This window comes from Oryx dammah, unplaced genomic scaffold, assembly GCF_014754425.2.
Source record: "Oryx dammah isolate SB20612 unplaced genomic scaffold, SCBI_Odam_1.1 HiC_scaffold_27, whole genome shotgun sequence".
NCBI classification, from domain to species: domain Eukaryota; kingdom Metazoa; phylum Chordata; class Mammalia; order Artiodactyla; family Bovidae; genus Oryx; species Oryx dammah.
In genome coordinates, this window is record NW_024070211.1 from 21,957,608 (window position 1) to 21,983,705 (window position 26,098).

At 39.9% G+C, this 26,098-nt stretch overlaps 1 protein-coding gene across 1 annotated transcript in view; it reads right to left on the bottom strand.

The window, feature by feature from the left end:
- The window catches only part of NYAP2 (neuronal tyrosine-phosphorylated phosphoinositide-3-kinase adaptor 2), a 308,670-nt gene that overhangs the window by 98,157 nt on the left and 184,415 nt on the right, over positions 1–26,098 (bottom strand). The window contains exon 4 of the mRNA XM_040228470.1: positions 21,415–22,506. Within this exon, the coding sequence (XP_040084404.1) occupies positions 21,415–22,506 (1,092 nt within the window). The remainder of the gene's footprint in view (positions 1–21,414; positions 22,507–26,098) is intronic.

Here is a 26,098-nt window from a genome sequence, read left to right on the forward strand (position 1 = left end):
TTTGAACAATAGAAAAAATGAGTGACTAGAAAGATCCAAGCCACACTCTGTTACCAGACATAGGAAGACTGGGAGGACTTTTGTAATATAGCACATTTTTATGCATCCTCAAGACTGAGTTAATGTGCACAGGAAATTACTATTAGACACTTGGGAAGTTCCTGTTACATGGGTTATTATCACATTTTTAGAGAAATGGCCTGAATGTGGTTGGAAGATATAAAATCTGTACTAATAATGCAGTGCCTGGATTCATACCAGCAATTTGGAAACCAAGTACAGAGGGTTCATAGCTCTTAATGTCATGATCTGGGAAGTCTCAGCCACAGCATTTTACAGTATAAACCGAGTTGTCTTTGGGATTATGAGACCCTGGGGACCAGTTCAAACTAAGTCCCTAATTAACTGTGAGGCCTTGAGCAGATCACTTTCCCCTCTGAGCCTATTTGCTTGTCTTTAAATGAGGCATCTGAACTCAGATTTAGCAGTCTATTGATAAATACAGAATACTCTCTATACTGCAGGTTTCAATCCTGACTGCCTGTTGGACACTCTTGGAGAGACTTCAAAAAGTATCCATGCCTGGGCCACAATTAAATCATCACTGAGTGTGGGGCTAAGAATGTAATCATTTTTAAAAGCTCCCCAAGAGTTTTGAAAGTAAAGCTGGGGTTCAAAATTACTATTCTATACTTAACTGAATGTTTGTTTGTTTTTAGCAACATTTAATATATTTTCCATTATTCTTTTTGTGAGCTTCCCAGGTGACTCAGTGGTAAAGAACTGGCCTGCTAATATAGGAGATGCAGGTTCGGTCCCTGGGTAGGAAAGATTCCCTGGAGAAGGAAATGGCAACCAACTCCAGTATTCTTCCCTGGATCATCCCATGGACAAAGGAATCTGGTGGGCTACAGTCCATGGGATTGCAAAAGGTCAGACATGACTAAGGGACTAAACGGCAGCAGTAGCATTCTTTTTATAGACTAGTTTGGTCCTTTATTTCCCCAGTTTCACCTATTTTGACTGAAAGCATTTTCATTATCCTTCTTTACCCAAGAAAAATGAAAAAGAGCTGGAAAAAAGACACATCTGTTTTATATTTATTAGAATTCTTTGGAAAAAATTTGTAGCTGGAGAAAAGTATTTGATCACATCAAGTTTTTAGATGATTCCTATTTTTTTAAAAATATCTTTCCTCTGTCCTTTATTTCCTTTTCTTTCTCTCTTTCTCCCTTTCAGTTATGATTATTTCCTATCTTTATAAATAAGGAAAGATTGAATTGCCAAGGCTAACAACACAAACAAGCAACCAGCAAGTGGGTGAGAAATTTGTTGCTGAATTTTTATTCCTTTGCTTGACTTTTTCAGCTAGGCTGCCTTATAAATGACACAGAAACCAGCAGTTTAAGGGATACAACCAACTTTTTTATATCACCCACCAAACAATATTAAAATATTAAAAAGTCATCAATCAAAGATATCCAAAACCATCATAACTTACTTCTCAGTGTTGTCTGTTTTCTATGATTTTTTTTAAAGATCAGAGTTCCCTTTTTTATTTTTGAAGGAGATACAAGCTTTTTCACTAGTAGGTGGGAGATGTGTGGGTAGCTGAATATATGCACAGGTGCAAATGACTTTAATTAAGACTCAAATCATTTTAACAGGCAGATGGAAAAATGCTTCAGTCTTCTTTTAAAGTAACAGAGGCATTCAGGCACTAAAAATATTAATGCATGGGAAGAGAAAAATATAATCTCTATTCTTCCTAAAAGGTATAATTCTGAAAATACATTCATAAATATTTCTGAAGCAAACATTAGATGGTATGAAGAATAATCTCTTCATCAAAAAACATAATAATTAATTTCTATCAAAATAAATGCAAAAAGAGTATTGTTGAAACCACAGCTACCAATAGCCATATTTGGGGGATTAAAGGAGTTAGCTCTTAAAGTTTCATAAGAAGAGTATGGTAGGAATAGCAATCTTTTTAAGGATAACATAAGATGGATACAGAAATGAATGTATATTGTACATTCTTGATTTTAAATCACAGAGTCTTTAGATAAACACACAGAGAGAAATTGTGTTTGGGAAACATTGAATAATCTTGCATCGTATTCTTGGGGAAAATATACATATAAATTTGAAAAGAGAAAAAAAAAAAACTTGTTTGGGGATATTATCGGTTATCTAGGTTTGATTTTCCCCCCTAAAATGTTATTTTTAATGTAGTTAGTCAAGAAGATGAAGTAATGCTAGAAGTAAACTTGTAGAAATATATGTAAATGTTGCTTTCTTAATATTTAGAGGACACAGAAAAAAGCTGAAATTCTTTTCAGATTATTTTTCTACAACATTAAATCTTTGCTCAAGTAATTAATGCTTTTGAACTGTGGTGTTGGAGAAGACTCTTGAGAGTCCCTTGGACTGCAAGGAGATCAAACCAGTCAATCCTAAAGGAAATAAGTCCTGAATATTAATTGGATGGTGAAGCTGAAGCTGAAGCTCCAATACTTTGGCCAACGGATGTGAAGAACTGACTCATTGGAAAAGACCCTGATGCTGGGAAAGATTGAAGGCAGGAGAAGAAAGGGATGACAGAGGATGCGATGGTTGGATGGCATCAATGACTCGATGGACATGAGTTTGAGCAAGCTCTGGAAGTTGGTGATGGATAGGGAAGCTTGGTGTGCTTCAGTCCATGGGGTTGCAAAGAGTTGGACATGACTGAGTGACTGAACTGAAATGAGTTGAACCTCTTTGTATTTTAGTTTGTCTGTTATATGTAATTAAATAAGATTATTTCTAAGACCCAGGAATTTTTTTATTGAGTACCTACTGTGTGATTCATGGTCTAACAACAAGAGTAGAAAATCAATGATTTTCTTCTCCACTTGTTCTTTCTGAAGCCAAGAAAAGTAAGATATAAAAATTCTTCTCTGGAATTTTCCTGTGGCAACATCATTGCATTTCTCAGTTTCTCTCTTTCCCTCTCTTCCTTTCTCTTTCCCTCCCTCCATTCCTTCCTTCCTTCTTTCCTTCCTTCCTTCCCTAACTCCCTTCCTTTCTATTTTGTTCCACTTTCAGCCAATCTAATCGGTTGGTGCAAAAATAATTGTGGTTTTGCATTGTTGTACCTTGCAGTTTGATACTATGCTTAAATAAATGTGGTTATTTTATATCAATTTAATGCATATTTCTTGCCTTTTTTTTGCTAATGACTTATTACTTGTTTATTTTATATTTATTTTAGACTGTAGAAATGATGTTAGACAAAAAGCAAATTCAAGGGGTTTTCTTATTCAGGTTCAAAATGGGTCTTAAAGCAGCAAAGACAATTTGCAACATTAACAACACATTTGGCCCAGGAACTACTAATGAACACACAGTGCAGTGGTGGGTCAAGAAGTTTTGCCTAGGAGACAAGAGTCTTGAAGATGAGAAGCATACTGGCTGGCCATTAGAAGTTGACAATGACTAATTGAGAGCAATGATCAAAGCTGATCCTCTTACAGCTACATGAAAAGTTGCTAAAGAGCTCAATGTTGACCATTCTGTGGTCATTCGGCATTTGAAGCAAGTTGTTGCTTTCACCAAAGCAACAACTTTGGTGAAAAAGTTCGATAAATGGGAGCCTCATGAGCTGACTGCAAATCAAAAAAAGTGTTGTTTTGAAGCATCATCTTCTCTTATTCTATGCAACAAGGACAAACCATTTCTCAATTGGATTGTGACTTGCAACGGAAAGTGGACTATATATGACAAATGGCTTAGTGGCTGGTCCAAAAAGACACTCCAAAGCCCTTCCCAAAGCCAAATTTACAAGAAAAAAAATGATTATGATCACTGTTTGGTGGTCTTCAGCACTACAGCTTTCTGAATCCCAGTGAAACATTAACACCTTGGGAAGTATGCTCAGCAAATCAATGAGATTCACTGAAAATTGCAATGCTGGCAGCTGGCACTGGTCAACAGAATGGGCCCAATTCTTCTCCAGGACAACACCTGACCACACACAGCACAACCAACACTTCAAAGTTGAACGAACTGGGCTACAAAGTTTTGCTTCATCTGCCATATTCACTTGACCTCTCACCAGCTGACTTAGCACTTCTTTGAGCATCGTGACTTTCTGTAGGAAAAACTGCGTCCACAACCAGCAGGAAGCATAAAATAATTTCCAAGACTTTGTCAAATCCCAAAGCATGGATTTTTATGCTGTAGGAGTAAACAAACTTATTTCTCTTTGGCAAAAATGTGTTGATTGTAATGGTTCCTACTTTGATCAATTAAGATGTGTTTGAGCCTAGTTATAATGGTTTATAATTCACAATCCGAAACTGCAGTTACTTTTGTACCAACCTGAGTCCCTTGGACTGCAAGATCAAACCAGTCCATTCTGAAGGAGATCAGCCCTGGGATTTCTTTGGAAGGAATGAGGCTAAAGCTGAAACTCCAGTACTTTGGCCACCTCATGCAAAGAGTTGACTCATTGGAAAAGACTCTGATGCTGGGAGGGATTGGGGGCAGGAGGAGAAGGGGACAACAGAGGATGAGATGGCTGGATGGCATCACTGACTCGATGGATGTGAGTCTGAGTGAACTCCGGGAGATGGTGATGGACAGGAAGGCCTGGCGTGCCGCGATTCATGGGGTCGCAAAGAGTCAGACACGACTGAGCAACTGAACTGAACTGAACTGAACTGATAGTAACCAGTCCCTCATAGGACCAGCCCTTGTGGCTCTATGATTGCAAGACACCTTCAGCCTAAAACCATCATGAAACCTTGAAGAAAAAAAAAGTTTATTGCTCATAAGTCCCTAAAAATGCATGGCAGAGTGTGGGGGCTAAATTGCTATGGTCATGTCTGACTCTATGCTATGGACCATAGCCCACCAGGCTCCTCTGTCCATGGAATACTCCAGGTAAGAATACTGGAGTGGTTGTCGTGCCCTCCTCCAGGGGATCTTCTGATCTAAAATCGGATCCTCATCTTTTATGTCTCCTTTGGCAGGTGGGTTCTTTATCCACTGAGCCACCTGGGAAGCCCTATGGTTCCACACACGCAAGAAAGAAAAATCACCAGTTTAGGGTTGAGAGTGGAGCCTAGGGTTTTATGGGCTCACTCTTTATTGGTGAATTCAAAACATAGCAGCTGCAGGAATTTGAAGCCCAGGGAGAGAGAAAACAAGTGGGTCTAAACAGTCAGTTATGAAATCAACCAAGATCTCTAAAACAAAGGAACTTGGAGGCAGTGGGAGTGTCTGGCTCTTCAGTCCTGTGGCCAGCCATACATTTATTCAAGATAGACATCTTTGAATTGGGTACCTCTGCCATCAATGCTTAAGTCAGTAACCTGTCCCTTTTTCTCAACTCTGGTCAACATCTTCACACACTTTCACATAAACATACATATGAATCATGTATGAACTCCTTAATCGCAAAGTACCTCAGGAATATAGGTACCTTTCTCATTTCTGTGAATTAAATTGAAAAATTCTTAAACCTGGATGTCATCCCTTATTTCTGATGTTACCAATACTCTTCATTACTGTGATACTAGTTGTCTAAGTTATTTAGTAGCAGAATTTTTGAGCCAAAACCAATTTGAATGATCAATAAGGCCTCAGGGAATTCCAGTATCCATTGTTATGGGTTAGACTCATAAGTAAAAAAAAAAAAAAAAAAAGGAAAAAGATTAGGAGGAGGATAAGGAGAGAGCAATATTTGCAATACTAGATTCTTTAGATGAGGCCATGATTATGCCTCAAACAAAACCCACTTATCTCCTGAGGGTCACCAGAGCCAGTCCATTGGAGTGAATCCAGAGTGCCCAGGCCTTTATGACCTTCAGAACCTAAAGAACTGTTGTGACATAAGCCAGGGGGGTCAGAATGCACAATGGAGGGGCAAGGGAGAAAGAGAAACAGAGCCTTTTTCTAAAATGTGCAATTCTAAATGCTTAGTTCTACTATTTATGTCTTTGTAACAATATGTTGTTTATTTATTTGACTATGCCAGGTCTTAGCTGCAGCGTGTGGGATCTAGTTCTGCAACCAGCGATTGAACCCAGGCCCCCTGCATTGGAAGTGGGGAGTTTTAACCACTGAACCACCAGGGAAGTCCCCAAAATGTGTTTTTGATTGCCAAGGCTCCGCTCAAAAAGAACCCTCTCCCTTAATAAAGGGGTCCCTCATCTTCATTTGAATTATTAGGTTTTATTGTTCAACACTTGGGGAAGGGCATAGCAACCCACTCCAGTATTCTTGCCTGGAGAATCCCAGGGTTGAGGAGCCTGGCGGGCTACAGTTCATAAGGTCACAAAGAGTCAGACATGACTGAAGTGATGAGCACGCAGGCATTGTTTGACACTTCAAAATAGACATGCCAGCACCTGGAATAGTGCCTGGCACAGAGTAGCTATTTCATAAGCATTAACTGAATGAATGACAGACTGCGTGAATGTGTATACATGGTTAAAACACTATGTAGTAATAGCACTGAAAAGAATGAAATACTTAGAAATAAACTGAACCAAGGAAGTAAAAGATATGTACACTGAACACTACTTTTCCCATTAATTTTACTAGCTCACTCCACTTTAGCTTAGTATTCTAGCTTAGAACTCTGGAATTTATGTGAAGCCAGCCAACCCTCCATTTCCATCACGTTGCACAGTGACCCTTTCTGTGGTTTCATGTTAACATTTGGCAGGAACTTATCTGATCTTTCATAGAAGTCCCTCTCCAGATGGAGACCCACTGTGCTCTTCCATACCCCAAGGGACTATTGATCCTCTGCCTAGCTGGTTTTCATTCCTGTTCCTATTTCATGCCCTACAATTCAGATCCTTAACGTACTAGTCTTCAGAAAGGTTTGTCATATACCCTGGATTCTTACTTTCAAAACTGAAACACAGGTGTCTGAAGACCTTATTCTGGTGGATTCGATTTTGCTTTTCTGTGGATTATATTTGAGTGCAAGTGGGGGCCTTTTAGACCTTTCTTTCCCTTCCTCAGTCCCAGATCTACGGGTTTCTGCTAATTTGAAGCCACTATAGATGTATCTGACACAGAAGCTCAAAATCTCCCAGGGGCACAAAATGCAGGTCCAGCTCCACTTCTCTGACTCAATAGCTTCCACGGTCCTCTCTATTCTTAGAAGGACTTTTAAAATGAATAAAAAAGGAGAGAATGCTGAAGCCCAAGGAAACATACATTTTACACCAACCCGGATGATGAGCGCCTGGCCTCCTTAAATGTCAGCTACTCATGAGTCTCTCTAAGTCATCCATTGATTTCACATGGAAGTAGGTCAGGACTGCTTTTAACTAGAGGAGCCTCACGCTGCAGGTTTCATTTAGCTATGTGGAGGGAATATTAAAAGTTGATGTGAAAAGCAAACCTCTGCTTAATTAGCATCTGGATAAAGACTTTACTAGGGAAGCCACGCAAGTTAATATAAAATGAGAAAATCGACAATGAAGTCTTTCGACAGCTATTTTTGTGTCTGTAGCCTTTCATTTATGAGAAGTATAGGGATGGTCACCTCATGCTCTGCCTACTGATGCTAGTTAATCTGTATTTAGGAAGTTGGCATTATTCCTCTATCTGTGGTTGCACACATGTTTTAATGCAAAATTTTTATTTCTTATTGCTTTTATTCTGATTTTTTTTCCCAAATGCTAACCTTCAAATCCATTTGCATGTTGACCAATCACTTTAGAAGGAAAAGAGATTCTTTCCGAATCTGCTTAGAAACAACACTTCCCATATTACCCTGTGAACAGTCCTCCATCCACATACTAAATATTTTTTTTATAGTAAACATTTTGAGTCTTTGGCTTGTACTCATTTATTGGTTAATATTAATACTTATACTTTTTGGAAGCAAGATTTTTATTTTAAATTCATAACCAGGAAAAGAAAAATATTCATTACAGTCAAAAAACACATCCACAACCCAGTTATACTGAATTTTTTGCCTTTGCAAAGAAATCATCTTTCGCAATCATGTTGCCATGTTTCTCTGCCCTTTTTTCAACGAGAAAGAGCTCTCTGTTCTCAGCAGTGTTCTTTCTCGGGTCAGGGTAACTGTGCTCTCTCAGGTGTGATGTCTCTCATCTGGCAACCCTGAAACAACTTGCCTCCAGAGGGAACATTCTGCCGACTGCTATATGCTCCTTTACATCAGGTGTGGGATCCACCTAAGATGTCAGATCCTTTACCCAAACCGAACTGAAGAGAGTTGTGGGAACAGAGTGGACTGCCTAAAAATTTAATTCGTTTTGACCTTGCTGCATTTTTTTTTGTATAAAATATTTATTTTTCCCCAGATATTTAAAAATCAAACCACCAGCCCTTAGAGCTCTGCAGCTATTTATATTTTACGAAGTCTTTTCTAGAACACAATTTTTCTTTCATTTTACACAATGATCCTTTGAGGTGAATATGAAAAATTCTGGTTGAATACTGGGAGGATTTGACTTGCCCTGAAAGAACAACTGTTCAGTGATAAATTCATCTTTTGACCCCATGATATCTGATTCCTGTCTCTTTTCCATTTATATACATTAAGTGATCCCCCTCCCATCTACCTTGCATTATACCAAGATGGCTTTTTAAGTTGGTCAAACAAAAGGATTTTTAAGAACAAACAAAAGTATAGAAATGCAGATTCATTCTAAAACTCCTCATCGTCTTCTGGAAATTAGATAATAAATGTGCTTCACTTCCCTGCTGGTTCAGATGGTAAAGAATCTGCCTGCAGTACAAGAAACCCAGGTTTCATCCCTGGGTCGGGAAGATCCCCTGCAGAAGGGAATGGCCAACCCACTAGAGTATTCTTGCTTGGAGAATCCAATGGACAGAGGACTGGCGGGCTATAGCCCATGGGGTTGCAAAGAGTAGGATGCAACTTATCACATAGCACACACAGAGTCTTTCCACTCAAAAATAAATCATTCAATTGTAGAGACTGGACACACATTCATTCAGTTTAGCCAGTCATTTGATCATTCAAGGAACGTGTATTGACAAAAATGTCCTCTGTGCCAGAAAATGTGCTAATTGTTCAGGTGCTGGGGGGAAAAAAAAAAAAAAAAGGCTTACCACTATGTCCTGACCATTTAGTTGAAATGGTAAAAAGGAAGCTGAATGGATAGAGTTCAAAGTTAATTGTTAATACAGACATCATATTGCATGCGAACCAAGAATGCCCTCAGATGGAGGAATTAAGAATATCAAGTGTTCTGTGATGTTTCCTCGTCCAAAAGAGGAAAGGTCCAGAGCCAGAGGCCAGTGAAGAAGCCCTTAGTGACTCTGGAGTGAGCAGAAGAGGAAGCCAGCTTGTAGGAAATGAAAGATGGGATAGGAGACAGGAAATGAAGGCAGCAAGTAAACATTCACTTGAATGTCTTGGTCATGAAAAGGAAAAGGAGTATCATGGCTGGGTGTAGAATCTAGCTGCTTTTTCTGAAACATAGATGGACAATTTTATTATCATTTATATTCAATGGTCACAAACAAAGCATGGTCTAGAAGTCAAAGTGAGTTTTGCAGGCTTCGAGTGAGATTAGCAATCAATCAAAGACGGATCCAGGCAATCTGTTTTAATTTCTTAGATTTGAAAGTTCCTTTGTGCAAAAGCTTGGTCAAGTTTCTTTGACAAACGGCTTTCATCATTTTGACAGAGTTCTCTTGTCCTTAATCATAAGATGTTAATAACTTATCAATCAAAAAATGAAAGAGGTTACTTTGAGATTCAGAATCTGATAATGTAAAGAGAATAATGCTTTGTTTCAGCTCTGACCCTTCTGTTGGGGGCTCCTAACATCTAAAACTTTTCCCAGTTTCCAAGTTCCTAGAAATATTGATTTCATATTTGTGTCATGAGAATAGAGACCACTTTAGAATTACCCACCCATAGCGACACGGGTGGATCTTAGGATTGGACAACACACGGATACCCCCAATCTTTACTTTATGATTCTATAGTTTTAATATCCTTTTTCTTTCTCGATTTAATTATATCAGTTCCATCTGTAACAAGGGCACAGATGCAAAATATTTTTAAAAATGATATATTTTTGAATGTAACTGAAATTTGACCAGAAGAAAATCTGGGGAAAGTATTCTTTCTACCTTCAGTTGTTACAAGACTATTCCAGACTTCTGTATTTGAATTTTTTCCTTTCAGTTCATATGTTCAGGGTATATCTGGCTAGACAGGATATTCTGCTTCCAAATCCATGTTACTAATCCTCCCTCCTCCCCTCTTAGATTCTTTATGGCATTTTTACTCCTTTCATTTGGGAATAGCAATAGCCCAGATTCTTCAGTTGATTGGTTATTCTACCATGAGTGGAACATTTAATTAACCCAGCTCCCATCAACTAACAACAATAATGAGTTTGCTTCAGCCGAGAAATACCATGCGCCACTACAGACACTTCATTAAATTCAGAATTGCCACCCATTCATTGAATTCTGAAAATCGATCTTTCTGAAAATTAAAAAAAAAAAGCTTTTCAAATATTTTATAATTTAAACAAATTCTTACCTGGAAACACACTCATTTAAGACCAGTGGTCCCATAATAATAACTCCCTGGGTTTATGCAGTGCTTTTTCATCGAGGAGGTAAAATGACTTAGCTGAATGTGTTCTTACTCTCTTTACTATTTGAGTTCAATAATGCATAATGTTAAGCAGATTTGAATTCCTTCTTTAAGATGTTAGTCTCTGTTATTTCTTCATGAAAAATGCACCTCTCTATCTTCAAATGTTGAGACATGATCAATTTTTCTCAGCTATTTTTACAGGAACTGGTGATGATCTGACATCTACAAAATGGCCCACATTTAAATGCTTTATGGCTATAATCTTTATATCTTTCCCCTAATAAATCTGCCTAGAATGAAACGGGCATTCTTTTAAATAGGATATTTAAGTGCAGAAGCAATGAATTTAGCATTTAGCATAGTTCCTTTTTGGCTGAATGACTATATTGATTTCAGTGTGGAATTTTCTAAGTCATAGGATCTGATTTTTTTTTTTACTTAATAGTCAAACATTTCTCTTATGGCTTTTGTTTCTTCAATAGCTCTCTCAAGTCACTATGCCTATTATTTCAACAAGTTCAATAAATACTTATCCTGTATCAACTTTGGGAAAGATTGCATTGAGCCAAGTGCTACATGAAACAAAATGATGAAAAGGTATGGCTCTTGATCTCCCTAGCCTTATGTCTTAACGGGGAATAAAACAGAAAAAAAAAAAAAAAAAAGCAACTTTACAATAGGTGAGAATAAGACACATACCATTACAGATGTATAGAGCCAGCACTCCCAGAATTGAAAGAGAGATTATTTCTAGACAATAGCATAAGAAAAAGTCAACGAAGATGCAAGCCATGACCTAAGCATTAGACTTTGTTTTATGGAGTTACTGGAGGAATCCTTTCCTCAAGAGAAAATAGCATCAGAAAGAAAGCTTCAGAGGCAGGAAGTGGTCATTTGTTTGGGGATCTACAGCTCATTCAATAATCCGCAGATGTATCAAACAGCAGAGCCCAAAGAGATTCACAGTTTGAGCACTTAATAGTCTCATCTGAAAAGTGAGAAAACTAAGGCATTAAGAGATGAACTGATTGATCCAAAGTGTCAAAGCGTCTTAAATGGTTCAGCCAAGAAGAAAACCATCTCTTATGATGTCCAGGCCCTACCGAGCCTTCTAGATCATATGAAAATGTAGGACATATGTGAGGAACTATGTGACTGATAAGAAACCCTTATTTATTGCTGCTGTTGTTTAGTTGCTAAATCATGTCCAACTCTTTGTGACCCCATGGGCTGCAACATGGGCTACAGCTCCTCTGTCCATTATCTCCTGGAGATTCCCTGAATTCATGTCCATTGAGTTGGTGATGCTATCGAACCATCTGTTGCCTACTTTTCCTTTTGCCCTCAATCTTTCCCAATATCAGGATCTTTTCCAAGCTCTTCACATCAGGTGGCAAAACTATTGTTGCTTCAGCAACAGTCCTTCCAGTGAATATTCACTCTACTTTTACCTACCATTTAATTTCTCATAGATGTCAAACAGTCAAAAACACATGATATCAAATACAAATCGGAACTGAATTTTCTGTTTGAGATAATTCAACAGAAGAAAAGGAAATCCGTCCTAGTATACTGAATACAAACTAAGGAATCCTGGTTAAAAAAAAATAGACTAGATTAGCTTTATGTCTGAATTGAAAATGTTTCTGCATTTTTTAAGCCTAAAGCAGGGAGGGTTCTTCTTAATGGAGAGAATTGCTGATTAAATTGCTGACAAGAAATTGCACTTAAAGATTCAGCAGCCAGAGAACATAAACACAGGGAATAAACATGTCTGCCTGCATCAATCAAAGACAGCTGCAGTCTACTCCCAGAAAGGTGAGCAATTATTTATGAAATTATGTCTTCTTCAGTGATTCTACGTTGCAAACCTAAGAGAAACTGAATGAAGAAAACAGATAGTGTCATGGTCCCAATTAGCCAAGGAGTCACATGCATTTTCAAAATCAAGGGATTTTACTTATATATTATTTAACCTCATCATCTTGGAAAAAAATGTTTAGCTTTAAAAAATAATGATAATTAAATAGGCCAGTGTGTTCTTGAAGAACTGCGTGTGTGTGTGTGTGTTTAAAAATTGGTGTCTGATTCTGCCAAGTACACATTAACATAAACCTGAAGAGAAAAGAAGTCAAGCCAAGAAGCATTTTACAAGGGCCTCTTCAGGAGAGTTTGTTTGTTTCACTGGATCATTTTCTAGGTGAGTGATGCTAAGGCTCTCATTGCCTTTGGGCACTGGCTGATTTTTTTATTTTTTTTTAATCCATGGAGTGTCTTTTTTTCCTCTTGGGGCAGCCTTGAGCCACCAAGATATTGCTTAGTTATGGGCAAGATGCAAGGAAGTGTGGGCAAAAGCCCTATATTCCTGGAAGATGAATCATCTGGTTGGTAGCTCAGTACTATAAACCTCTTAGCCCAAAGAAACATGCCCAAACATCCCTAAGTTATGCTTAAAGGCATTGAGATGAGTGCTCATGGTCTCTCTGCCAGGCCATTTACGTGACTGTGAGGCCCACTGGGCAGACCACAGTCCTTCAGGGACAGCTCAGAGGCCTGGGGTCCAGAAAATCCCTTCAGAGTGACTGCTGCTGCTGCTGCTAAATCTCTTCAGTCGTCTGACGCTGTGTGACCCCATAGAAGGCAGCTGACCAGGCTCCCCCGTCCCTGGGATTCTCCAGGCAGGAACACTGGAGTGAGTTGCCATTTCCTTCTCCAATGCATGAAAGTGACAAGTGAAAGTGAAGTCGCTCAGTCGTGTCCGACTCTTCGAGACCCCATGGACTGCATCCTACCAGGCTCCTCCACCCACGGGATTTTCCAGGCAAGAGTGCTGGGTGGGATGCCATTGAATGGTCTAGACCCATCTAAACAGACCTCTGGGGTGAAGACTGCTGTTGGCCTGAGTCTCAAATTCTCCTGACTGTCTATCCAACAGAAACAACTCCTTCCTGAAGCAGTTCTTAACAGTGGTTCTCAAATTTAAGAGTCAAGAAATTCAGATGAAGGAAATGACATATACAGATGAACTTATTTGCAAAGCAGAAATAGAGATACAGATGTAGAGAACAAACTTATGGATACCAAGAAGGGGAAGAAAGGGATGGGGTGAATTGAGAGACTGGGATTGACATATATACACTACGATAAAATAGATATCTAATGAAAACATACCATATAGCACAGGGAATTCTACTCAATGCTCTATGGTGATTTAAATGCAAAGGAAATCTTAAAAAGAGGGAATGTATGTATACATACAGCTTACTCACTTTGCTGTACATGGAAATTAACACAACATTGTAAAGCAACTATACTGCAATAAAAATTAAAAAAAAAAAAGAAAGAAATGACACATACCTGACATCACTAAGAAGGTTTTAAGAACAAGAATGGATATTTTTCACACATTGTGCACTACCTGATACAATGTTAAACTCTCAAGGTCTCCAGAAGAAACTGGAGGTAATGAAATTGTTTTCCCTGCTGATTCAATCAAATGACCCTGACTTTTTTTGCAAGCTGTCAACTAATCAGTAACTCACTTAAGGAAAGAAAAACAATATTCACTCATTTCACGTTATCTGAATTTTACTTCTCCCTCCCTCCTTTTCTTTTCCCCTCCTGTGTTTATTAGAAAGTGAACTCAAAGTATTAATGTATTACAGGTTTCTCTTGCACACAAGTAAGTGAAGTGAAGTGAAGTCGCTCAGTTGTGTCCGACTCTTTGCGACCCCATGGACTGTAGCCTATCAGACCCCTCCGTCCATGGGATTTTCCAGGTAAGAGTGCTGGAGTGGATTGCCATTTCCTTCTCCAGGAGATCTTCCCGACCCAGGAATTGAACCCGGGTCTCCCGCATTGCAGGTAGATGCTTTACCGTCTGAGCCACAGTGTTGTTAATATTTAGCCATATACCCCTGAGTTATTGTTGGATATTAGCCATAAATATTCCCAGAGAAGGGAATAGCAACCCATTCCAGTATTCTTGTCTGGAGAATCCCATGGACAGGGGAGCCTGGAGGGCTAGGGTCTGTGAGGCTGCAAATAGTTAGACATGACTGAAGCGACTTAGCACGCATGTACAGCCATAAACATTACTGAGGATTACCAAAAAGTCAAGATCACAGGCCCAAGCTCCAAAATTTTTCATTGAACAGGTCTGTTTATGATAAAGCCCAGGAATCTGTATTTTTAGTTACAGGCAGGTGAAGATAATGCAGGAGGTCGTTTGCCCACTGTACTTTGAATGACCTAAGAATATTCCTGGGAGCACGTCGCCACAGTCCTGGCCTGAGGACATCATCATAACCCAGAGGAGGGCTCAATTTTCCTTCTGAGCTACTGGAAGGAGTCTTGCTAAGGCAGAAACCAGTTTGAGACCACAGTGTGGGACTCTGAGCAGGGGGGCAATTAATAAACAGCAGGAAAACAACCTGACAAGGATTGTAAAGTTTAGATTAAGAAGTTTAGCAGAACCTGTAGGCTCTGATCTTGCCAGACCTTCTGGAATCCTGCTTGTTATATCCTCAGATATCTCTTCAGCTGTTCTGCATGCATGCTCAGTTGCTTCAACTGGGTCCAACTCTTTGCAACCCCATGGACTGTAGCCCACCAGGCTCCTCTGTCCATGGGATTCTCCAGGCAAGAATACAGAGTGGGTTGCTATGCCCTCCTCCAGGGGGTTCTTCCTGATCCAGGGATTGAACCCGCTTCCCTTATGTTTCCTGTATTGGCCAGTGAGTTCTTTACCACTCCTTTGGAGGATCCGTATGTTCCAGAGGTTCCAGGTTTCACCCTTCAACACCAGCCAGGTGGCTTCTAGTCACCATGCAAGTGGAAGTTCTGCTCACAGTCAGTATGCTGGGCAGTGGGCAGTAACAGGCTGAAGGCTCACCCATTCCCCACAGTAAATGCAAGATTCAGGCTCCTGGGTTCTCTTCCCCACCCTTCCCCTCAGCTTCTCTGTCCAACCCACTCTTTGTCAGTCTCTACTTTCATAGGAATAAAGAGGAGGGAAAAATAAAGTCCTTAGCTAGTGTGCTTGCCAGATTTTACTAGGAAAAAATATTTCCAATGGGCTAACAAAATGTGTAAGTTAACATTAGTTTCATGTTTCCCAGGACAGCTGAGTTCTCAGAAAGTGGACACCCCGGACCATCTCAGACATGAATCTGAGAACTTCATCCAAGACTAAGCAAATGGATTCATGTGGCCTTTGAAAGTAAAGGTCACAAAGTCCCTACTCTGCAGGTCAAACACTTAAGTTCGATGAGAGGCTCCACAGACAAGTTTGGATATCTGGTTTCTTGGTCCAAAACTGATTAATGATGTGATAATACAATGAGGAAAAGTGCAAAAGGAACAGGGAAGAAGGGGAGGGGAGGAGAGGCCAGATGCATCAATAAAACTACATGCAGGCCAGAGGAGGCAGGAAAACCACAAGAGATAGAATAATTTAAGTGAATTTAAATAGTCGAGCTACAGAGGACTAGTGAGCTCTACAACCTCAAATAGCCCCACTGGAGGAGACCTCAGTATCACAGTTAATCTATCAATACTGTCACTGCTACTACAAATGACAGGACAATAATGGCCACCCCTGTGTGAGGCCTCCCTTGTTCAAGTCATCTTGCTGGACAGGTCTCAAGTGTTAGTACATCACACACAGTGATGATCACAGCAGTGACCCTGAGTCATAAACACCCTGATATTCATATACCTTCCTTTTTCTTTAAAATGGGATACTATAGACATACAACCTACCAAAATCATTGGTTTCTACTTTAAAATTATTTTTTTAATTAAATAAGTAAGAGTCAATTGGATCAGTTGTTCTACCTGCAATGCCTAATATTTTGGGAATCACTTGACCTCGAGCTACTTAAACAATGAAAAAGGCATGTGTATGGGAGGTGGAGGGCATGGGGTACTTTCTTGGTTTGATTTTGCTTGTTTGATGGTTTGGGGTTGTTGTTGTTTAAGAAAGTGAGTGGAAAGGCAAAAGTTACATCTGATTCCCAACTGTGTGTCATCAGACCCAAAGGACATATGTATATCTATAATTGTAAATATGTAACATAACATCCAAAAGTCTTAAAAGGGAGTCTTATTAAAAGGGTGGGAAAAATATATATGAATTGATTGATATTGGATTGATTACCTGGTTTGACTCCTGGCTCAGGAAGATCCACTGGAGAAGGGATAGGCTACCCACTCCAATATTCTTGGGCTTCCCTTATGGCTCAGCTGGTAAAGAATCCACTTGCAATGCTGGAGACCTGGGTGCGATCCCTGGGTTGGGAAGATAGCCTGGAGAAGGGAAAAGCTACCCACTCCAGTATTCTGGCCTGAAGAATTCCATGGACTGTATAGTCCATACTGTCACAAAGGGTCGGACATGACCGAGTGACTTTTGCTTTCATAGGCTCCCCTGGTGGTGGTAGTGGTAAAGAACCTGCTCGCAAATGCAGGAGACATGAGAGATGTGGGTTCAATCCCTGTGTCAGGAAGATTCCTTGGGGGAGGGCATGGCAACCAAGTCCAGTATTCTTGCCTAGAGAATCCTACGGACAGAGAAGCCTGGTGAGCTAAGGTCTGTAAGGTCACAAAGAGCTGAACGCGACTGAAGCAACTTAGCACTCATGCAACAATACCAGAAGAATGAGCTTGCATCTTTCTTTTTCTTTGATCTTTTGTTGACCCTACTGTGTTTTGGTGTTTCTTCTCTGGTTTTCTGTGTACCTTTGCATGTGCTTCATTGGTTGGCACTTACATTTGTTTATATGACCACTTGACTTGATGTGTGCATTTACTGTGTATGTTTCTTGGTGCCTCAGTATTTTAATTTATTGCTTCTCTTTGCTGTTTCATGTTTCTATTTTTTTCTTTAATGTTTCTCTTTACACCTTTCCACTTTTAACTTTTCTATTGCATTTTGTCCCTCAAGTATACCATAAATTTAATTATATCCTTCATTATGCCTCATACATTTTCATAGGAACATACATTCATGCATTTATATTAAAAATAGGCTGAACTTTATTTTTAAAAGATGTATTTGAGGGGATAAAAGAGTTTTCTTTTTTTCTCACTTGATTCTGGCTAATAGTTTCTATGATTCTGGGCTTTTGATTTATTAAAACAAAATGGCCTATTCATGACCTAAGTGTTCTAGATTCCAATCAAAGGATATATACAAAAAGAATGTGTAAAAGGAAGATAAAAATGATAAGTAGAAAATTCACCACAAAGCATATTTGTATTGGGTTGACCAAAAGTTTGTTCAAATTTTTTGGCCAATGCAATATTTCACCTACTTCTCATATAGACAAAGAAATGTGCAAAAATAAAATACAAGTTAATCACTTCTAACATGCTTGCTATCTTCTTTATCACTGTACAGGTGATATATAGTGGCTCAGATGGTAAAGAATCTGTCTGCAATGTGGGAGACCTGAGTTAAATCCCTGGGTTGGGAAGATCCCCTGGAGAAGGGCATGACAATCCATTCCAGTTCTCTTGCCTGGAGAATCCCCATGGACAGAGGGGCCTGGCGGGCTGCAGTCCATGGGGTCACAAAGAGTCAAACACAACTGAGCGACTAAGCACACAGCACTATACAAATTTTAAAAATACTAATAAGAACCAGTTTACATAAATTTATCATTACTATGCTCATGCATAGTTAAATGACAAACTAATGCCAGATCTACTAGGAAAAGCATGCTTTTGAGTTAAAAAAAATGCTTCTTAGAAAAACATGCTTCAATTAATGTGAAGGCTGTATTTAGAAAACTGTGTAGCAAAATGAAATTGATTCATAGTCTAAAACTACTGTCTTATTTTAACTCCTATTTCCCAAACTCCATCAATAATTATAAGCCTTTAAGACATGAAATTATTAAATAGGTGTATCTTTTAGAGATTATTAAAAATAAGAGTTGAAGGGATAAATTATTTGACATAGATTTTTAAAGCCAAAAGATTATATTTCCATTGAATTGAATATCAGAATATTAGCAAAATGAACATTTCTAGTGAAACTTAGTGGGGTATGGAGCACAGAGATATAAGTCTTACTTTTATTTCTGAAATGCAAAAAAGAAAAAAAGAATGTGACTCAGAGGTCATGAATGGTATACTACTTGATATCACTTATCCTCTCCCTGTGTTATAGGCACGTGTTTACAAATCCTATCTGTCAAGAGAGAAGCAGATAATTGTATCACTGAGGGCAGCAGTAACTGTAGGTAAACTCTCAGCTATCAACACTTTTGGATCTACATTTTGAATCACAGGACGATTCTGAGAGCCCCTGTGATTGTGTTAACATCAGACAGTGTTTTTCTATTTTCTTCCTGAGTCAAAAAAAAAAAATGGCACTGTATTACTCATTAGAAATACTATGTGCATTTTCCCTCCCTTCCGTATGATACAGTAAAACATTGGAATTGATATAACTCAGGGCATGACCTTTCTCTGAAGAGCTGATGCACAGTTAATAATATATGGAAAGGAATTTAATCCTCAGATCTCTAAAAAGCTATAAAGAGCCTAGATCATTTTTCCATGTACAAGCTTGGTTTTAGAAGCATACAAAGCTCATTTTGGAGTTGAATAGTAAAGTCTGTGACATATAACACATAGTCTGATTCTAACAGATGGATTTTTCTTGAAATAACTTCATTAGTTAATCACTTTTTTTACATATACTTTTTCTAGCTAATTGGTATAACTGCCAGCTGGAGCTGTTAAGAAACCTCCAAAGAAACTGGTAGGTAAGGAGAACACTGGCTAATTTCACCAATTCTAGGATTAAACGTTTACTAATTTCATACTAACCAGTATGTACTTTGAGAGTAAAATCTTCTTTATAATTTTTTTCCACCTTTTCCCAAGAAGCTTACTAGATCTATGTTTAAACCAAATCAATCATCTGGAGTTGAAGACATGACAAAAAGACAAGACACCAAAGATGAGCCCCACAGGTCAACAGGTGTCCAAAATGCTACTGGGAAGAGCAGAGAAATAGCTCCAGAAAGAATGAAGAGGCTGGGCCAAAGCGGAAACAACGCTCAGTAGTGAATGTGTCTGGTGGTAAGAAGTTAATATTTTCATACATCTTTCGGATTAAAGAGGAAACAGATAAAAGTTGCTTATAACCACTAATAAATGTTAATTATCTATGAAATTTCATCACCATCTTCATTAGACATGCTGAAGAGTTCTTTTCCTTTAAAGAAGTTTCTCAGTGTAACTTCATGAATGCCTGTGTGCTCAGTCCTGACCCCAGGAACTGCAGCCTGCCAGACTTCTCTATGCAAGGAATTTTCCAGGTGAAAGCAGCTGAGCAGGTTGCCATTTCCTACTCCAGGGGATCTTCCCGATGGAAACTATGTCTCCTGCGTTGGATGGTGACGGCATCATTTGAGATGTAAATGATTACTTTTCAGTTTAGGTGCCCTAAGACATTTTAAAATAAAGGAAAACAGTGTAATTTAATGAAATGAACATTGAGAAAACTGGGATCTGTTTTGACTTTACAATACCTTTACGTAGTGATTTGGATCTCACAAAAGGATTGGTCATTCAGATAGAGACAATCCCCAGTCTTTGAAATTCAGTGGTAAATATCATGTTTCCCCACCTATTTATCATTAACAATCTTTCTGTAATTTATGTGTTGATAGATCTAGGAAAAGTACCATAGGAATAAGATGCTAATCACCAAGGGCTTTAAAAGGGAAACAGCAAGCCTAGTCTAGTTTAGCAGGAAGGTAAGTATGTCGCAACATGGAGTGTGCGGAGAGAATAATTTGTGTTTTTTTTAAAAAGTAATAACTCTATTCAAATTGCTCTCTTTCCAGTAAAGGCTTTCTAATACAGATTTGCTTAAGCAGGTTTTTAATATAAGGTAATTTTAACCCTTACCAATTCCATGTTTGAATGTATAATTTCCTGCCAAATCAAGACATACCTAAAGATTTTTATACTAATATGTTTTCTTTGTTAGGTTTCCAGGGGTCCCTTAAGAATTGAGATCTTACACTTCATTTTAAATTTAAAACTGATTCCTCTTTTTAATATGTCATATTGTACAGACCGCCACTTTCAGTTCTTTCAGAACACACTAGTTCCTTTTTCGTTTTGGCGGCTTAAAAAATGACACAAATTTACTACTTCGAAATTCTAGAAGACAAAAGTCTGAAACGCATTTCACATGATTGAAATCAAGCCTGTCGGCTGGGCTCCCATTCTTTCTGAAGGTCTAGGAGAGAATGGGTTCCCTGGACTCTTCAACGTTCTAGAGGTTTCCCGATTTCTTGGCTCACAGCCCCCTCCCCCATCCGCAAAACCCGCATGTTCATCTCTCTGACTCAGACGGCCCTGCCTCTGTCTTTCACTTTTAAGGACCTGTAAGAAGGCAATATTTCCTTTGGTATGGTGAAAATAAAATCACGCATCTTGAGCTTTCAACTAAAAAGACCAAAGCTCACTTTGTTGCTGTGTCTCTAAGTCCTATCCTCTGCGACCCCCTGGCCTGTAGCCCACCAGGCTCCTCTGTTCTTGGGCTTTCCCGGGCATGAATACTGGAGTGGGTTGCCATTTCCTCCTCCAGGGGCTCTTCCCGACCCAGGGATCAAACCCGAGTCTCCTTCATTTGCAGTCGGATTCTTTACCATTGAGCCACCTGGGAAGCCCCCACAAGTTCACACACCACGTGCCTTATCTGTACATCAAGGGCTTCCTTGCACTCAAGTCACAAAGGACAGTGTCTGTGCACTTACTCTCTGCAGGTTCTTTAGAGCGGCGGCCGCTGGACGACTTCCTCAGCAGGCTGCGCCCCGAGGTAAAGAGGCTGGTTAACTCTTCCAAAGGACTCGTGGGGGTTCTGGACCGGGAGCCGCTCGGAGCCGAGCCGTAGGTATTGACCGCGGCGTTGACCATCTTGCTCCCGTCTGACACCGGTCTGGGGGTGGAGTGAGGCACTGATGGCGAGCTCCTGGAGAGGCTGCCCGAATGCACGGCGTCGTAGGGCGGGGGCCTTTTGAGGCTGAGCGGGGTCAGGGACCTGCCCATGCTGACAGGTGATGGGGAAGCGGAGTGGCTTTTGGGGTAGCCGTGCGGAGACTGCGTTCGGTACAGAGTGGAGGGCGGGGGAGGGGACGAGGACAGCACGGAGGCGGCGGGAACCGGCCCCAGGGCTCCAGCCTGGTCTTTCTCCAGTTTTGCGTGGCCTGAGGCATGCGATGGCAAGGAGGATGGAGAGGCTCCCGCCTGCTGTTTCATATAAGACACGTTTTCCAACACCGGAAGCTTGGTGACCTCCAGCGGGGTGAGCGGAGACTCATCCGAGTTGGGCGAGCACTGCACCGGGGCCGGGGGGAACACCAGCAGCGGGGGTCTATGAGACAGCAGGTTGGGAAAGGGCGGGGGGATGTCACAGAGCAAACCCTTTGGAGTACATGGCACTGAGGACTTGGCCAAGTCCAGGTCAGGCACCGTGGGAGTAGCACACTGCGAAGAACAGCTGTGATGGTCGAGGTCACATTTTGAGTCTTGGCCTAGATCGTCAAAAATGGGGTATTTCATTTCTTCGTAGACAGCCTCACTCTGGTCCTCATCGTCCTTCCGGAAGTCTCTGAGAATGTTCCCCACCATCTCAATGTACACCGGCTCCTCCTCCTCGGGGTCCCCTGTGGGGCTGCTGACCTGGCAGAGCGAGGAGTCTCGCGGAAGTGAGGTTCTCCTGGGTCCGTGCTTTTTGATATACGTTTCGTCAAAAGATGTGCTGAGCTGAGTGTTTGGGTTCCGTTTTGGTTTGGGAGGAGGAATCTTCTTTGAATATTCATCACTGTGGGGTCTTGGTTTGGTTGACACTAAAAGAAGAAGAAAAAACAGTAAAACAGATGAGTACAATAGTAAAACTTTCAGATATGACTTGCAGGTGACTTTCCTACTCTGTTGAGAAGGAAATGGCAACCCACTCCAGTATTCTTGCCTGGAGAATCCCATGGATGGAGGAGCCTGGCGGCTATAGTCCATGGGGTCACAAAGAGTCAGACACAACTGAGCTGCTAACACTTTACTACTCTAAAGGTTTGAGGGAAGGGGTAACCTGAATCATTTCTAGATGGAGGCATAGCCTAAAACTCCAACAGAAATCAAACATTTCAATATTTAGAAAAACATGATGTGAAAACCGTAGTAATATTTATCTTCAAATTAATATTAATAATCCAACATTGATAAATGCATTAAGGCCAGTACTCTTCACCACTGTCTTAGAATTTCTAAATAGAAACTTTCAGATGACACAAATTGGATAAAAACAATCACGTATTTGATAAAAATCAACCTCCACCAATTAAGCAACAAAGAAACTTAAGGAAAAAAAAAAACAAAACAGAGTTTCTGTTAGAACAAATGCTTATAATAACACCATGGGGACTGTGCCCTTTTAATGATATAGCTATTACACATGATCACATCTTGCTTTCATTTGGGATAAAAATGTTCCAGCCTGCTAGACTTAATCTCTGTCTTGGTTCAGACAAATAACTTTTATACAGATGGGGCTGATACATCAGGGGAAATTGATGTGAACATCTTATGAGGCTAGACAAGTTAATCTCCAAATCTCCAGGTAGTGTTGATTATGGGGTATTCTGTTTTTGTTCAGAAGTTCTCTCATGATATCCCAAATGCTGTCTTGGAATGAATTTATTGCCCTGACACATCAGAAGCCCCTAGAGAGTTTTACAAGAGAATAATCCAGAGAATGATGTGCAAGCTTCAAGAAAAAGTTCTGGAAACTCACAATAGATGTACATACAAGTATATTCCACAGCCTGCTGGAAGTCCTCCTTGTAATGGAGCATAAACTTTTGACTCCATCCAGGAGGGCCAAACAGGCAATGTGTCCATGACTGCAATCAATTGTGTAGCATCCAGGGAAGGTACTGAAGTCTTGTTATTATCTCATTATTGCATTGTGCTGATACATAATTACAATGATTATCATTTTTATCCAATGTGGCAGATTGTAGTTCATTGTGGTAAGTTATAGCATACAATGTAAGTTGACAGTGTAGTTTATAGGTATAAAACTATGAGAAAAGAGCAGACTTCTCTATAATTTGCAGCTTGAAGGAAGACGAGGTCTCAAGGCACAAAGCAGGAAATACCCCAAATTTCCTTAGTTTTGTTTTTCAATTAGTATAACTTATGACACAGAAAGTCTTCTAAAACTTACTATAGGAGAATCAAGTGCTTGAAGTTTATTTATGTGGCTTCCCTAAACATCAGTCATACCTTCTGAGAAAGAGAACCCATCAAATACTCTAGCAGTGGCTATATTGCTCACTTCTTTTCTAGGTCCTCCCTGCTTTCAAACATTCTGCTCCATTGTTCCCATGATGATTTTTTCACTCACTACAATCAAACAGCTTGTTGAAGGGAAGTTTCTTACTATTACGTAGACTTTTCCTTTAACTTACAGTAGGAAAAAACTAGATGCCATTTCCAGGGGGGTGATACAGCAGTAGAGCCTTTTCATGTCAAATAAGAAAAGTCTAGGGACATAATGGGATGAAAACGACCCAGAAGATTCTTTAGGCAGGACTCAGAGTGACTAATAGTTCCTCTCTGTATCTCCTAGTGGTAATAAATTTTTATTGGTTTTGAAATCTACCATGCATGTCCACTTTATATGATTTAGATAAATCATCAAATCATATCAAAAAATCTGGGCCCAAATAAAGTAAAATCACAAATTAATGAGTAAGATTGACTTTCAATTGGAAGGGACTTTGAAAGAGCCAAGACTTAAAATTTCACCCAGGCTATTCTTCTGTAGTTTCTTCCCACCTCAGCTTGTCATCCTAGACTGCGTAACTCACTCTCTAGGAATACTTGCCACTGAGTATTGAGTTATAGGAATTGAATGGCGTGGGAAGTAGCAAGTCATTCTGTAAATTGAGGGTTAATCTAAAGTTAGGAATGAATGTGTGTCCATGAGATGGGTAACTTCATGATTTGAGAATTATCATACTTAGAATAAGACTTTCATTTTTCTGATTCCTAAATTATAATTCACTGCTGGGTTTTTTTATTTTGACCTTCCTCTAAATTATAATACCAGCATAGACTTGGGTAGTTGTATGGAGAGAATTAACAGGACAAGCAAAACACAAGCATCTACTGAGCCCAGACCTAGGTAGAAACACTGCACTGAGGGAAGACTACAGCCCAGGATTCCCAGGAACCTAGAGGTCAGGGTAGAGCTGAAAGTGACATGATATTCCGGGAAGTGGAAGCATCAGCCTCTTCCCTGGAACCAGCATCCCTCTTCCCACATAGAGTAGAATGCGGCCTTTGGAACAGGCAAGACCAATGCTTGGGTTGCACTCAAATATAGGCAAATGACACTAGTTTTGTTTGCCAAAATAAACAGAACAAAATGAAATAAAATAAAGACCCACCATATCTATGAAATAATGGAAGAAAGAGAAAGATTCTATTCTACAACACAGCATAGTTAGAATAAAGGTAACTGTTCATCATGAGGGCTTCCCAGGTGGCCCAGTGATAAATGATCCACCTGCCAATGCAGGAAATGTGGGCTGATCCCTGGGTCAAAAGATCTCTGGAGAAGGAAACGGCTGCCTGGGAAATCCCCTGGACAGAGGAGCCTGGAGGACTGCACTTCATGGGGTCTCAAAAGAGTCAGATATGACTTAGCGACTGAAAAAGTTCATTACAAAGGAATTTAGATAATTTATTTGTACTGTGAGGACAACTTTAATACCAAACCAAGTACAGATATTATCTGACAAGGGGAATTATATATGTGACTCTTGTGATGAATCTAAGGTAATCAAAATTGACAGTTGCTAGGGACTGAATTGTGTCCCCGGCAAATTATTTTCTTGAAGTCCTAACGTCCAATGTGATGTTACTTGGAGGGAGATCCTTTGAGTGATAATTAGGTCATGAAGTTGTGAGGGCTGGATCCTCCTGATGGAAGAGATTAGTGACCTTATAAGAAGCATCACCAGAGAGCATTTTCATTGTCTCATTCTCTTCACCGTGTGAGGACATAGTGAAAAGATTGCCATCTGCTAGGCAGGAAGAGGGACATGGCAACCCACTCCAGTGTTCTTGCCTGGAGAATCCCAGGGACGGGGGAGCCTGGTGGGCTGCCGTCTATAGGGTCACACAGAGTCAGACGTGACTGAAGCGACTTAGCAGCAGCAGCAGCAGGCAGGAAGAGTATTCTCAGCAGAAACAACGTTAGTACCTTGATCTTGGACTTCTGCCCTCAAGAACTATGAGAAAATAAATATCTGCTGTTTAAGCCACCTAGTCCATGGAATTTTGTTATGTCAATTTGAGATGACTTAGACGACAGAATACTGATTAAACCTAGATCTGATAGACAGAGTGCCTGATGAACTATGGATGGAGGTT